This window comes from Trypanosoma conorhini (genome assembly GCF_003719485.1).
Source record: "Trypanosoma conorhini strain 025E chromosome Unknown Tco_14.4_contig_00551, whole genome shotgun sequence".
Taxonomy (NCBI): Eukaryota; Euglenozoa; class Kinetoplastea; order Trypanosomatida; family Trypanosomatidae; genus Trypanosoma; species Trypanosoma conorhini.
The window spans coordinates 1-12,738 of record NW_021704641.1 but is presented as its reverse complement, the minus strand read 5'-3'; the positions used below and the strand labels follow the sequence as shown (position 1 = coordinate 12,738).

At 59.2% G+C, this 12,738-nt stretch overlaps 7 protein-coding genes across 7 annotated transcripts, besides 13 other annotated features; all 7 read left to right on the top strand.

Moving 5' to 3' along the window:
• Positions 1-293: 293 nt before the first annotated feature.
• Tco025E_07295 (putative quiescin sulfhydryl oxidase) lies at positions 294-1,874 on the top strand (the record flags this gene model as incomplete). Its single annotated transcript, XM_029374161.1, has 1 exon — positions 294-1,874. One exon carries the CDS (start codon positions 294-296, stop codon positions 1,872-1,874), a length of 1,581 nt encoding a protein of 526 aa, XP_029225727.1.
• A 242-nt stretch (positions 1,875-2,116) lies between these two features.
• Positions 2,117-2,152: a microsatellite.
• Positions 2,153-2,181: a microsatellite.
• A 183-nt stretch (positions 2,182-2,364) lies between these two features.
• Positions 2,365-3,372, top strand: Tco025E_07294 (putative diacylglycerol kinase; the record flags this gene model as incomplete). The annotated part of the gene is made up of 1 exon (XM_029374160.1): positions 2,365-3,372. The coding sequence occupies one exon, from the start codon at positions 2,365-2,367 to the stop codon at positions 3,370-3,372; it is 1,008 nt and encodes a 335-aa protein (XP_029225726.1).
• A 161-nt stretch (positions 3,373-3,533) lies between these two features.
• Positions 3,534-3,573: a sequence feature (A-rich).
• A 74-nt stretch (positions 3,574-3,647) lies between these two features.
• On the top strand, positions 3,648-4,973 carry Tco025E_07293 (WD-40 repeat protein; the record flags this gene model as incomplete). Its single annotated transcript, XM_029374159.1, has 1 exon — positions 3,648-4,973. The coding sequence occupies one exon, from the start codon at positions 3,648-3,650 to the stop codon at positions 4,971-4,973; it is 1,326 nt and encodes a 441-aa protein (XP_029225725.1).
• Positions 4,974-5,149: 176 nt separating this feature from the next.
• Positions 5,150-5,170: a microsatellite.
• Positions 5,171-5,268: 98 nt separating this feature from the next.
• On the top strand, positions 5,269-5,922 carry Tco025E_07292 (PAP2 family protein; the record flags this gene model as incomplete). Its single annotated transcript, XM_029374158.1, has 1 exon — positions 5,269-5,922. One exon carries the CDS (start codon positions 5,269-5,271, stop codon positions 5,920-5,922), a length of 654 nt encoding a protein of 217 aa, XP_029225724.1.
• Positions 5,923-6,208: 286 nt separating this feature from the next.
• On the top strand, positions 6,209-7,387 carry Tco025E_07291 (uncharacterized protein; the record flags this gene model as incomplete). Its single annotated transcript, XM_029374157.1, has 1 exon — positions 6,209-7,387. One exon carries the CDS (start codon positions 6,209-6,211, stop codon positions 7,385-7,387), a length of 1,179 nt encoding a protein of 392 aa, XP_029225723.1.
• A 38-nt stretch (positions 7,388-7,425) lies between these two features.
• Positions 7,426-7,449: a microsatellite.
• Positions 7,450-7,968: 519 nt separating this feature from the next.
• Positions 7,969-8,002: a microsatellite.
• Positions 8,003-8,638: 636 nt separating this feature from the next.
• Positions 8,639-9,781, top strand: Tco025E_07290 (rab6 GTPase activating protein; the record flags this gene model as incomplete). Its single annotated transcript, XM_029374156.1, has 1 exon — positions 8,639-9,781. The coding sequence occupies one exon, from the start codon at positions 8,639-8,641 to the stop codon at positions 9,779-9,781; it is 1,143 nt and encodes a 380-aa protein (XP_029225722.1).
• Positions 9,782-10,096: 315 nt separating this feature from the next.
• Positions 10,097-11,242, top strand: Tco025E_07289 (putative phosphatase 2C; the record flags this gene model as incomplete). Its single annotated transcript, XM_029374155.1, has 1 exon — positions 10,097-11,242. One exon carries the CDS (start codon positions 10,097-10,099, stop codon positions 11,240-11,242), a length of 1,146 nt encoding a protein of 381 aa, XP_029225721.1.
• Positions 11,243-11,346: 104 nt separating this feature from the next.
• Positions 11,347-11,366: a microsatellite.
• A 1-nt stretch (position 11,367) lies between these two features.
• Positions 11,368-11,403: a microsatellite.
• Positions 11,404-11,457: 54 nt separating this feature from the next.
• Positions 11,458-11,511: a microsatellite.
• Positions 11,512-11,606: 95 nt separating this feature from the next.
• Positions 11,607-11,628: a microsatellite.
• A 54-nt stretch (positions 11,629-11,682) lies between these two features.
• Positions 11,683-11,714: a microsatellite.
• A 66-nt stretch (positions 11,715-11,780) lies between these two features.
• Positions 11,781-11,804: a microsatellite.
• Positions 11,805-12,163: 359 nt separating this feature from the next.
• Positions 12,164-12,239: a sequence feature (GA-rich).
• Between the last annotated feature and the right edge of the window lie 499 nt (positions 12,240-12,738).

The window sequence follows — 12,738 nt, the reverse complement described above, 5'->3', positions numbered from 1 at the left end:
CCTCCTGCTTCGGTCTGTGATGACTAGACGTGCAATTCCTGTGGTATCTGAAGCCCCTGTGAGCGAGACACTGCAACGATGCCCCTCCAAAGGGCGCACTGACACCCCGCGCCCCTACTCTTTACTGATTGGCTTTGTTTTTTTAAATTTAAGCTGTGCTTGTAGTGTTCGTCGCTGCCGACGTGGTGCACGTTTGCTTTGCTGGGTTGCACTTTCCTTGACTCGTCTGTTTTTGCTTCCCTTCCTTGCTTCTGCAGTCAGTAATAGAGTAGTCGCCTGCATACTTGAGGAACATGGCACCGGCAATGCCTTCTCGAACAGGAGTCGAGCCCAAATGCTTTGTGGTGTGGTGTGCACTACTTCTCGCGGCAGCAAGCGGCGTGGCGGAGGGGCAGCTTGTGGAGACGACGACGACGGATAGCCTGTTCGCCGAGGACGCGGCGGTGGTGGAGCTTGCCGGCACGAATTGGTCGCTAGTGCATCGCAGTGCCCCGCTCTGCCCGTGGGTGGTGCTCTTCTACAGCGGCGTCTGCGGCCACTGCAGGGCTATCGCCCCCGCGTACCGCACTTTCGCAGCGCAGCTGGAGGAATGCCACGAGGAAGATCCGTTGCGGGCGGCCACACCCGCCGCTGTGAATTGCGTCACTGAGGCGGCAACGTGCCGCGAGTACGCCGTTTCCTCCGTTCCGATGCTTCTCCTCTTTCTTCCCTCGAACTGCTCCACTGCGGCGAACGAGACCTGCGACGCAGCAAAAGGGCGCTACGTCGTTATGGACAGCAGCAGGCAGGGATTGAGCCAGCTGCGGCTGCAGACGCGTCGAGGGATTAAACAACTGCGTGGGGTTGATGGGCCCATGTTGGAGCGCTGTGCCAGCATGCGCCACGCGCTGTACGCAGAAAAAAAGAAGCAGGTGCACCGAGTGACGGGCCCACCAGCCCCATTTGTTGAAACGAGGGAGCTCTACGCCACAGACGTCGCGGGCGCCTTTTTCCTCACAATGTGGCACGAAGTCTCGCTCGTGGGCCTTGACTCTCCAAAACCTCTGCTGGCACTTCAGAATTTTTTGCGGCTCGTCGAACGCGCCCTCGCTGGACTTGGGGCAGGAGCACTGCTCGAGGCGGTGAAAAGAGCTGAGGGCGGGGAAGCCTTCTCCGTTATGAGCTGGCAGAAGGCAGTGATTGCCGCGCGTATTCCGTACGAGGGAGACCCACGTGAGGTGCGGTGGCGCACTTGTGGCGGTTCCTCCCCAAAGTACCGCGGCTTTCCGTGTGCGATGTGGCTCCTCTATCACTCTCTTACCGTCAACGTCGATGCTGCTGCCACTGCGGAAATCAATCCGTTGGAAACAATTCAGAGTTATGTACAGTATTTTTTTTCTTGCGTGGAGTGCCGCCAGCACTTTCAGCAATTTACCTTCAGCCGGGACAAGGACCCTGTGTTGCAGCTGTGGCGGGCCCACAACGAGGTGAACGCCCGACTCGCGGCAGTGACGGCGGGGGCCGACCCGTTCGTGCCGAAGCGGCAGTTTCCGGATCCTGCGTTGTGCGTCCCCTGTCGCGATGCGTCGGGCGCGTTTCAGGAGGAGGAGGTGGCGAAGTATCTGCGCAAACGCTACGAGTGGGACCCTGACGCGGTTGCACGGCAGGTTGGCGGGGGCACCATCGCGTTGCCGCCGCGTGAGGCGGATGGGGCGGAACCGGCCAACGGCAATTCAGAGCGGTGGAATAGAGAGCAAGTGCGGCACGACCCCCTCCCGCTCCACGTGTTTCTCACGTTCTTCGTGATCGTTGCCCTTGTGAGCGCCGGTATTCTTCGCACCCGGCGAAGGTACATTGGGTCGGTTCTGCACCACCGCTCCCGCCAAAAGTCGTGAGGAGTTTACGGGCGGGATTTTCTCTGCCCACGTGAAGAAGCCTTGGCGTGCCACCGATCCCCCCCCTAAGCGGAACTCGTAGCGAATACCACATGTAGCGGGGGGATAGTTTGCGTTTTCTGGAGAATTCTCGCTTGGCCGTTCCCTTTATTATTATTATTTTTCTTCCTTCGTGGAATTCCCCGTCTTCCGCCTTTCCTCTGCTTGTGTGCGCGTGTTTTTGATGTTTCCTCTTCCGTTGCATATATATATATATATATATATATATATATATATATGTGCGTGTGCGTGTGTGTGTGTGCGTGTGGTTCTCTGCATTTCACGCACACTCCACGTGTGCTTGGCCATCCCTAACGTATGACGCCTCGCCGGCGTAGCTTCTCCCGCGGTGGTGTCCGCAGAAGGCATGCTTGAAAGCGGATAGAGTAGAAGAAGAGGTGTATCAGTTGTTTCTTGCGGAGGCCGCCTGCGCTGCGTGGCTCGGCAGCATATGAGTCGCTTCAAGGAGTGCATTGCCGTTATTAACACACGCAGTGGGGCGAGGGGAGGCCCCTCGGTGTTTGCTAGCGCGCTTCAGCAATATCTTGACAAGGCAGGCATCATTCACCACGATGTGCGTGTGCCGGAGAAGAACATTCTGCATGCCGTCAAGTTGCACGCAAACACGGCAGATGCGATTGTTGTCTGTGGTGGAGACGGGACGTTGAGTTCTGTCGTGAATGTTTTGGCAGCCACCCGCCATGGGCCGCTACTTAAAATGCCGATTGTGCCTGTGCCCTGCGGGCTGCAGAACTCCATCGCGGTCTCCCTTGGGGTGCTTTCGGCCGAGCGGTCCGTGTCTGCCTTTGTGCTGGGGCGGCTGGAGCCGATTCCGCTTTGGGAGGTGCGGGTCAACGGGGTTCTGACGCGGTACATGGCGTCCTACGTTTCCATCGGCGCCTACGCGATGTGCGTTCGGCGCCTCCACGACTTGGATGCTGTGGGGGAGAACTACGTGGCCTTGCCCACCGTGCGAAACAAGTACAAGCTGGGCGCCTTCTACACGGCGATGCGGGGCGAGGCGGTTCCATTTACTGCCGTTCTGACGACGACGGCGGCGGCGACAAAATCCCATGTGGAGATTGGCCCGTCGGTGAAGCTCTTCGTGGCCGCACAGATGCCGCTGCAACATGCCCGCTACTCCCTCACACCAGCTGCAACCTTTAAGCACGGCACATTGGACGTCACTTATGCCTCGGAGGCGGCGTCAAGGCTGCGTCTGTGGCATTTGCTGAGTCGAGAGGCCGCGGAGGGCGTAATTATTAATGAGGACGGTGTCTGTGAGTGTCCTGGGGTGGCTGAGCTGGACTGCTGCATCAACGACGTGCCTGATGCAGCGGAGGACGGCGCCTCCGCAAGGGTTCTCATGATGGTTGACGGGGAGGCGGTGCATTTGCTTCCCGGCTCAAGGGTCTCGTTGCGGCGAGCGCCTTGTGAGGTGATTTTCGCGTCTTGTTGAGGGATCACCCACCCCGCGTGTGCGATTATTTGGCTGCGCGTCTGCTCTTATTGCCGTCGTGCAGTGTGGCCGTCTGGGACTGTCTTTTTCGAGCAAAACCTGTAGAGACTCTGCCTCTCGGAAAGCGAACCAGGGCATATGTGTCTGTATGCCTGTGCATGTTTTTTTTGTTTTGTTTTTCTCCTTTTTTCTTTTCCTTTTGGTCTTCGGGCGCCTTTCCAGTGGAGCGGAGCGAGAGAGAGAGCAACAAGAGGCAAGACTGTGGCGGGTGCAACATGGAGCAAGTTGGGGAAGGCGGCCGTGGCGGCCATCATCAAGGCCGCTTTCGGCACAGGGGACAGGAGTACGATGAGTATGTGCCGCGAAGGAAAATACATGGGCAGCGCTGCGTTGACTTTTATTCCTCCGCCATTCGGCACGTGACAACGCGTCTGCTGCATCGCAACACCCCATACGGTTGCCAAGTGGAGCCGCACCCGTACTACTCCAAGGATATGCTCCCTGCTGCACAGACGCCGTTTAATCCAAGTACCGCCCTCTGCACGCAGTGGGTAAACACGTCTTTTCACCCGGACTCGCGTGCCGGACACACGCGTGTGCCGCTCATGAATTTGAAATGGGCTCCCAATGGTCGCCGCCTGCTGTGCTCTACCGGGCGAGGTGAGTTTCTTCTCTTTAACGGTCACTCCTTTGGTCTGGAGGTGAAGACGGTGGCCCACGAAGATCATCGGCCGTGTCGGGCGATAACGTGGGGAAACCATAGCAACCTCATCATAAGTGGCGATGACGCGGGCATAGTGAAGCTTTGGCTCTCTAACTTTGTTCTTGTGGCGGTGTACAATTCACACCACCGGGCTGTGCGGGAGGTCACCTGGGCGCCGCTGGAGGGCAAGTTCTGCACCTGCGGGCAGGATGGGTCTGCGCGTGTGTGGGACACGAATGCGGTGGGCACAAACCCGCAGCAGGCGAGGGAGGAGGTGAAGTTAGAGGGCCACGGCGGGGATGTGGTGACCGTGGACTGGCACCCGTTCCATTCACTGATTCTGACGGGGAGCCAGGATCGTGACTGCCGGCTGTGGGATCCACGGACCGCGTCACGCGGAAGCATAGCCGCCTTGCAGGGCCACGCGCAGTCGGTCAATTGTGTGCGGTGGAACCCCAACGGCACAACGCTGCTTTCCGCGTCGAAGGACTGCACCGTGAAGCTTTGGGATATCCGCATGGTGCAAGAAATTGCCTCCTACGAGGCTCATTCAAAGTCGGTAGAACGCGTGGAGTGGCACCCGCAGGTGCAGGACCTGTTTGTTAGCGCAGGGGCCGACGGCAACCTCATGTACTGGCTGGTGGATGCGTACGAGGTGAGCCAAGGGCAGGGCGGGTTTTTGCACATCATCCACGAAACTGCCGCAGTGGAAAGCGCCCATGACCGGTTCCGCGATGTTGCAAACCCGGTAAACGCCATTGCCTGGGATCCGTTGGGTAACCTTCTTGCCTCCTGCTCCACCGAGGTAAAGTACTGGCATCGCAACAAGCCGGGAGCGATGGAGGAGAAGGAGCGTGGCGAGGAGGACGACGTTTTTGACATGGCAGACCAGCTCTAGCCTCGTGGCGCGCCTGCAGCAGAGGCAGTCGTGCTTGAGGGAGAGTGAAGGGAGGTAACCGCGAGGAAGGGAGCTGTTTTTGTTTTTGTTTTTGTTTCTTTATAACGGCCCTCGTCCGTGGTAGTGTTTCCCGTGCCTTTTTTTTTCCCTTTTTCTTCCTGCCTTTCTTATTTCTCTTGTTGTTGTTGTTGTTCTTGGGGGTTGCAATATTGTGCTTCTCTTCGTTTTTTTCTTTCTTCTTAAATTTATATGCTTGGCTGCCCTGCGCCTCACCGCCCTCGTCCCCGCTTAGGCAATGGGCGAGCGGTGGGTTGTGTGGAAGGCCACCGCCGCCTGCTACAGCCCGCGCGACCCGTTGAGTTTCCTCTTCGCCCTCCTGGCGCTGCTCCCCATCGTTGTGTTGCTCTTTCTTGCGGGGCTTGCGAGTGCGCCGTCCTTCCGGCAGCAGGGGGCAGCGCTTGGGCTTCTCATGGGGCTCGTGTTTAATGCGGGCGTCAACGCCATGATGAAGCGGTGCACCCGAAGCCCGAGGCCGCGCCACCCGGCGAGCGGGGATTTCTGCTGCGCCCCCCCGAGTGCCCACGGGATGCCGAGTGACCACGCCCAGTTTATGTTTTTCTTCATTACATGGCTGATGCGCCGGGCCGCGTTGACCGGGCTGCCGATGACTTTGGGAATGCGGGCCTTCTTGATTGCTGCGGCACTCGCCGTATCCTATGGCCGGGTGTATAACAACTATCACTATCCCATGCAAGTAATTGTGGGGGGGCCTCACGGGCGTCACAAACGCCTACCTGTGTACCACGCCGCTAGGCGAGGCCATACTGCAGCAGGTGGCGCTTGCTGTGTCACCCATCAGAAATTTCTGCACACGCTGGGTACAGTTCGTCGTTTGATTAACACCGTTTCTGTACTCCTTTTTTTTTTGTCTGTTTCTCTCTGCTGTTGAGATTGTGGAATTTCTGCCCCTCTGTACGGTGGCGCTGCATCTGTTTTTTTTTTTTGCTTCGTACTCTCGCTGCGGCATCTTCGCGTTGCCCCCCCGCCCCTTTTCGCCTTTTTGCTTTTCCCCCCACCCCCCTCTAGTTGTAGTCGGACGCCGGTTGCCACGCCTGTTACCGCCGGCGTTGTTATTTGTGTGTTATTATTGTTACTGTTGTTTTCTTCGTGTGTGGCTGCCGGGGGCCATTGCCCACCGCCGTAGTGGCACTGCCGACGGGGCGACGGCGGCGTCAATGATCTCCGCTGTGGACGCCGTGCGCTACCTCGCCTCGGGCAAAGGCGTGTTTGACTCCGTCTGCGACCTCATCATCCGCCCCCCGCGGGCGGGGTACGACCCGGAGACGGACCTGGGCCCCTCGCTCTTCCGCATCAGCGGCGACTCGGAGCTCTTTGCCCGCAGCGACCACACCCTCACGAACATGCGCGGGATGGCGGTGGAGTGCTCGTGGTTCCACCCCAAGGAACCCCGGCGGCAGCCCTGCGTGGTGTACCTCCACGGCAACTGCGGCTCCCGCTTCGACGCGTTGGAGGCCATGTTTCTCTTGCAGCACAATTTTTCGCTCTTTGCCTTCGACGCGACGGGGAGCGGGCTGTCGGACGGGGAGTTCATTTCGCTTGGCTTCTACGAGCGGCAGGACCTGGCGGCGGTCGTGGATTTTCTTCACAGCCAAAAGACTGTTGACGGGATCGGCCTCTGGGGACGTAGCATGGGGGCAGTGACCTCCATCATGTACGCCGCGAAGGATCCCTCGATAAAGTGCATGGTCTGCGACTCGCCCTTTTCCACACTGCGTCTCCTCATAAAGGATTTGGTGAAGCGCAACGTCTCGAAGCGATTCCCAACGAAGCTTGTGGAAAGCATTGTCGATCGCATTCGCAATCGCATTGCGAAGCGGGCCGCCTTTGACATCAATGACTTGGATGCACTGAAGTATGCGCGCGAGTGCGTGGTGCCGGCGTTTATATTTCACGGCTCCAGCGATGACTTTGTGTTGCCGAGGCACTCCATTGCGGTGTCCAACGCCTTCAGGGGGTCGTGCCTGCACCACGTGGTGAGCGGCGGCCACAATGACGAGCGCGGCGACAGCGTGCGGGAGGTCATCGCCGCGTTCTTTGCGCTCTACCTGGTCCACAAGCCGCAGGGGGAGCGGGAGCGTAGGGCGGGGGCCCAGCCCGTTTTCCTAAAGGGGATGCAAACAGAGCCGGAGAAGGCGCCAGCCTCATCGGGCGTAGAGGAAGACGCCGCCGCCGCCGAGGAGGAGGAGGAGGATAATGCGCCCAATGATGAGCCAAATTTTGCCCTGCTGTCGCCTATTCGTTTTGCGAAGCCGCACTTGTGTGCCGCCTCCTCAACATCGGCGCCGACGAGTGAGGAGAACACCGCCGCGGAAAAGGAAAACACAACCGCGTGAGATAACCGACCCGTGTGTTTATCCATCCATCTAGACGGATATATATATGTATATATATATATCTGTCCATCTACGCATCTACTCATGCAACTGAGTGGGTGTGCGTAGTGAGGTCTGTGTGTGCGCTGCGAGGCACGCCGGGGTCCCTCGGGCAGCCGCGGCGAGAGGGGAGGACACGCCGAGCAGCAAAAGCGAGCCAAGCAGGATGGGAGCAAAGCATTGCAGCTGCCTGCCACTGGCGGTTGGGGTTCACCGCTCTTTATGAGCCAATGATTTTTGCCTGATATTCTAACCGTCTGCCCGACGGCTTTTGCCGTTTTTTCCTTGGATCTCCTACCGCTTCTTTCCGTCGCAATTTTGAGGTCTCGCACTGTTTCCGGGGACCACCCCGCTTTCGGTTGACGAAGCTGCTTTTTTTTCCCCCCTCCCCGCGCTGTACATGCCCCCCCGCTGTTTCGGTCAGGCAGCCAGCGCTCGCAGGATGTGACGAGTAAGCTGTGAATGAGGTTCACACTGAGAGAAAAAGGGAGAGTACTGCGCCTCTTTTTGTTTCATCTCCACCTTCTCTTTTTTCCTCACTCTGTGTGTATGCGTGCCTGTGTGCGTCTGCGTGCGGCATGGGCGGCGATGGAGGATTGGGGTCCTGCGCCCACTGCTCCTGGGCGACAAGCAGAATAGCCGACGCGGACCGTGGGGCGAGAGAAATGGCCCACAGCCCTAGCGGATACTGCAGTAGGACCTGCACGAGTAGCGATGACTGGAGGGCGGGAGGACACTGCGGCATTCGTAATGACGTCGACTCTGGCGTCTTGTGTTGCTTTGCCCGACACGTTTTGTACGGCACACGACAATTTATGCACCGCTGCCTGCAGGTGCCACTGGTCTGCCTCTTCAAAGATCTTCTTCGAAGCCCTTTTCGTTGTTTCGTCGCCTTGGCTCATTTCTGTTTGCCATTCTTCTTGTTCCCTTGTCACTTTTTTTCTTTTCCTGTTGTTTTCTTTGCTCCGACGTATTCTCCCGCCCCCGCTCCACCTCTCAGCCGGTCCGTAGACGTGAGTGGTGTGGCTCGCCTCCTTGCAGCAAGTCGGCTCTGCGGGAGGAGCAGTGCCCAGTCCTCTTGCTCTGCTTCTTCCGCGACTTACACTCCCCCACGTTTTCCTTTTTTTTTTGTGTGTGTGTCGTTTCGTGCGTCGCGTTGGTGCGTGTTGTTGGAGCCGAGTGCGGGGAGGAAGAGCCCGGCGCCCCGCGCGAATGCCACCGGAGCGGTTTGAGGTTCAGGCGGTGCGTGAGGGTGGGCCCGCGGCAATCGACCGGCTTGGGTTTTACCTGCTTCGCGAGACCGCCACGCCTGCGCCAGGCGGCCCGTTGCCGAGCGACGATCGCAGCGCCCGCGCGCGGGAGGAGGAGTTCTGGATTACCCGCATTTGCTGCTACATGCGACTCTCGCTGGAGTTGGAGCGGCACCGCCGCGCAACGGCTGACAGCGAGGACCGCGTTGTGGCGGAGCAGGCGGCGCTTGCGCAGGCGCAGCGGCGCGTATATCGTCAAATGCAGCGCCGCATACACCGCTTTGGTGGCGTTCGGCATGAAAGCCTGCGTCGTTTTTTGTGGGGCTTTTTGACCGGCTCGCTGCAGCGCTCGGAGAGTGTGATGCGGGCGCACCATGCGACGTACGTCGGGCTCACGAGCTCGCCCCCAGACGCGGAGACGGTGGAGGCGATTGAGCGGGACTTGAGCCGCACCTTTCCGACGCACTGCCTCTTTGTTGGGGCGGGGTCGGTGGGGCAGGTGGAGCTGCGCCGCGTGCTCTCCGCGTACAGCCGCCTTGACCCGGCCGTGGGCTACTGCCAAGGCATGGCCTTCGTCGTGGCGCTGCTTCTGCTCCACGCCCCGGAGGAGGAGGCGTTTGGGATGCTGCTGCACCTCTCCTACGCGCCGGCGTTCCGCATGCGGGAGATGTTTCTCCCCGGCTTTCCGCGGCTGCAGGTCTTCCTGGCGGTGCTGCGCCGCCTCATCGAGCGTCTCCTGCCGGCGCTGCACCGCCACTTTCTGGAGGTTGGCCTGGATGTCTTTTTCTTCGCCCCGCAGTGGTTCCTCACCCTCTACACGTATCAGTTTCCCCCCGAGTTTGTTTGTCGCCTGTGGGACCTCTTTTTCGTGGACGGCTGGCGGGTGATGTTTCAGGCCGCCATCGCCACCCTGCACGGGGAGCAGGAGCGGCTGCTGTCGCTCGAAATGGAGGCGGCGCTGCTGTGGCTTAAGGAGTGCCACGAGGGGAAGTCGGCAGAGGAGATGGTGCAGCGCACCCGCAACGTCCCGCTCGAGGAGGCGGAGTTTCTCTCCATGCTTTGCGCCGAGGAAGCTGCAGCGGCGGCGCGCGATGGCCCCAGCTGATGCCCGCCACTAGCCGCGGGACCGCAGCGAGGTAGGTGTTGGGAGGGAGCAAAGCGAGCCCTCGTGGCCTCAGGCGTCGTGCGCGTTTCTTACACCCTTCCCCAGTTTTTTTATTGCATTCTTCCAATTCTGTGTGCCCTTTGCCCACGCATGCAAACCGACGTTTCTCCCATCCCCCTCTACGTCACTCTTCCGTTTTTTTTCTTTTCCTCTCTCTCTGCGTGTGTGTGTGTGTGGCCGGGTCCTGGGCAAGAGAGAGGTACTTTTACTTGCCGGTCTCCCGCCCCACCAGCCAATAGGAGAAACGCCGCAAAGATGGGGAACATGCTGCCGAAGCCGATTTTAAGCAAGATTGCCGATAGAGTGGGCAATTACCGCCTCGGCGCCGCCTGCGTGTCGGTGAACGGCTATCGCCCAAGCATGGAGGACGCACACGTGATGGCGCTAGACGGCGACGTGAGCCTCTTTGGTGTGTTTGATGGACACAACGGCTGCGGGTGCAGCGAGTACATCGCACGGAATATCCCTGAAAAGGTGAAGGCGCTGAACGGCAAGTACGACCCGGCGGACCTGGAGCGACTCTGCGTGGCGCTGGACAGCGACTTCATGCGGGACGTCGGCGACGCCAGCGGCGCCACCGGCACCTTTTGCCTCGTCCTGCAGGACTACACCACGATTGTCTGCAACGTCGGGGACTCGCGGACGCTGCTGACGCGGGCTGGCAAGATGCTGTTCGTCACCGAGGACCACAAGCCGACCAATCCGGGTGAGCGTGACCGCATCGAGGCCTGCGCGGGGTGCGTAATTAGCAACCGCGTTGACGGTGACCTCGCCGTCTCGCGCTCCTTTGGCGACAGCTCCTTCAAACGCAACGAGGATGGGGACTACAAGGAGCAAAAGGTGATTGCCGTGCCGGACGTCACGAAGTTTGCCTGCCAGGCGGGCGACGTCATTATTCTCGCCTGCGACGGCGTCTTCGAGGGCTCCTTCTCAAACGAGGAGGTGGTGAAGTTTGTTTACGAGCAGCTGCCGAGAAGCGCGGACCTGGCGGTCGCCGCGGCGCGCGTGTGCGACGAGGCCATCCGGCGTGGCAGCAAAGACAACATTTCCTGCATGATTGTGCGGCTCTCCGACGGCATGTCGCCCGCGCGGGCGTACGGGGCGCACTCGTTCGTGCCGGGGCCGCCCTACACCCGCACCCATGAGGCCTCGCGAGGGGCGTACACGGCGATGGCGCAGCGGGTGGGGTTAACCGTCGCGGAGGCCCTGATGAGGCGGTACGCGTTGCTGAAGGCGTACGAGAGTAAGACACTTCCGTCGATGGCGCCATTAGAGCAGACGGCGTTTGAGATGAGTGACGAGGCGGACATTGAGACGGAGAAGAACTTCTTCGGCAGAGGGCCCGCCCCCGGCAATGAGGCGGCTTTCTTCAACTCCCTGGCGGAACAGGGGGAGCGGTAGTTCCGGGAGGGGAGGGGGCGCGGGGGACGAATGTGCCGGGCACGCGCAGCCGCCGCGTAACCACCCGCGGAAGGGAGTACGACGTTTATATTTTCACTTCGATTTGCTGCTGCCGCTGCTGCTGAGTTGTGTTGTTGTTGTTGTTTTCTTTTCTTTTTTTTTCGCGCTTCCGCGCCACCCTCCGTGTGTGCACGTAATATCAGCGGAGGTGGGCGAAGCAAAAAAAAAACGCAGTCAAAGAGAAAAACAAACAAACAAACCAACAACAACTGCGCAGAGGACGCGGGACAGAGGCGGGGCGGTGCGCTGCGGAGGGAGGAAGGCGACGCAACGGCAACGGCAACGGCAAGAAACAGCAGCTAACAGAAGGAAGAAGAAGAAGAAGAGTGTGGGCCGTATGGGGCGGGAGGGAGAACACACCACAGGCACACGCACATCAAAAGGAAAGCAAGAAAGAAAGAAAGAAAAAAAGTTATACAAAACACGCAAAGACGGTGCCTTCTTAGAAAAGGCGGGGAAAAACCCAAACCCGTCAGCAAACAACAACAACAACAACAACAACTCCCAAAGAATAATACACTCTGCAATAATGTAGCAGAAGGGCGGCGGCGCTGAGGCACTGCTGGAGCGGGGCTGCATGTATTGTTTATTCGTCTTTATCTCATCTGTGGGGGGCGGGGGGCGCAGGCGCCGCCTCGGCCTCGCGGTTGGTGTTTGATATTCGCTTCCACTTTTTTTCCCCCACCCCCTCTCTGCTCCTTTCCCAGACGAAAAATGGGGGAGGGAAAAAGAACGACACCAGAATAAAAAAAAACTGATGAGCATCTGTCAACCATCTCACATACACGCACTCACACTCGGCGTTGGGGAGTTTGTTCATCGTGCTGTGTTTTGTTTTGACGCGCCCACTCAAATGTTTCTTCTCCCTCTTTTTCCACGCTCTGCCTCCCCTCGTTTCCGCCCTTTTCTGCTTCTCCCTCCCCTCCCCCTCCCTCTCACGCATGTGACGACCGGCTTTTGTTCTTATCTACTTGCGCTTTTCTGGCCCCCGCCGCATGGAGGGGCCGTGCACGGGAGGCGTGCCTTGCGAGGGCGGCGGTGCACCACCCACGGCGTGGGTGGGAGCCCGCTCCTCGTCCTCCTGCTCCCCGGCGGCGCGGGCAACGGGGGCGAGGGTCGGGTGGGCAAGTCCCCGCGGAGGGGCAAAGGAAAGCAAACAGAAAAAGAGAGAAGAAAAAAAAAACGAATCGCGCAGCCAGCGCAAAAGCAAGCGCGCTAAAATGGTTGTTGATGAGATGCTGGAGAAGCGTCGGTAGTATTCTCCCCCTCTGCTTTTCTTTTTTCCTCCTCGGGGGTTTCCCATTTCGCGGCTTCCTGTTCTTCGGTGGGGCACGCGCACAACTGCTTACTACAATCCTTTGAACTTCCCCTTTACTTACTTCTCTTCCTTCTCTCTCTGCGTTTGTTTCTGTTACCCTTTTTTCTTTTGTTCCTGT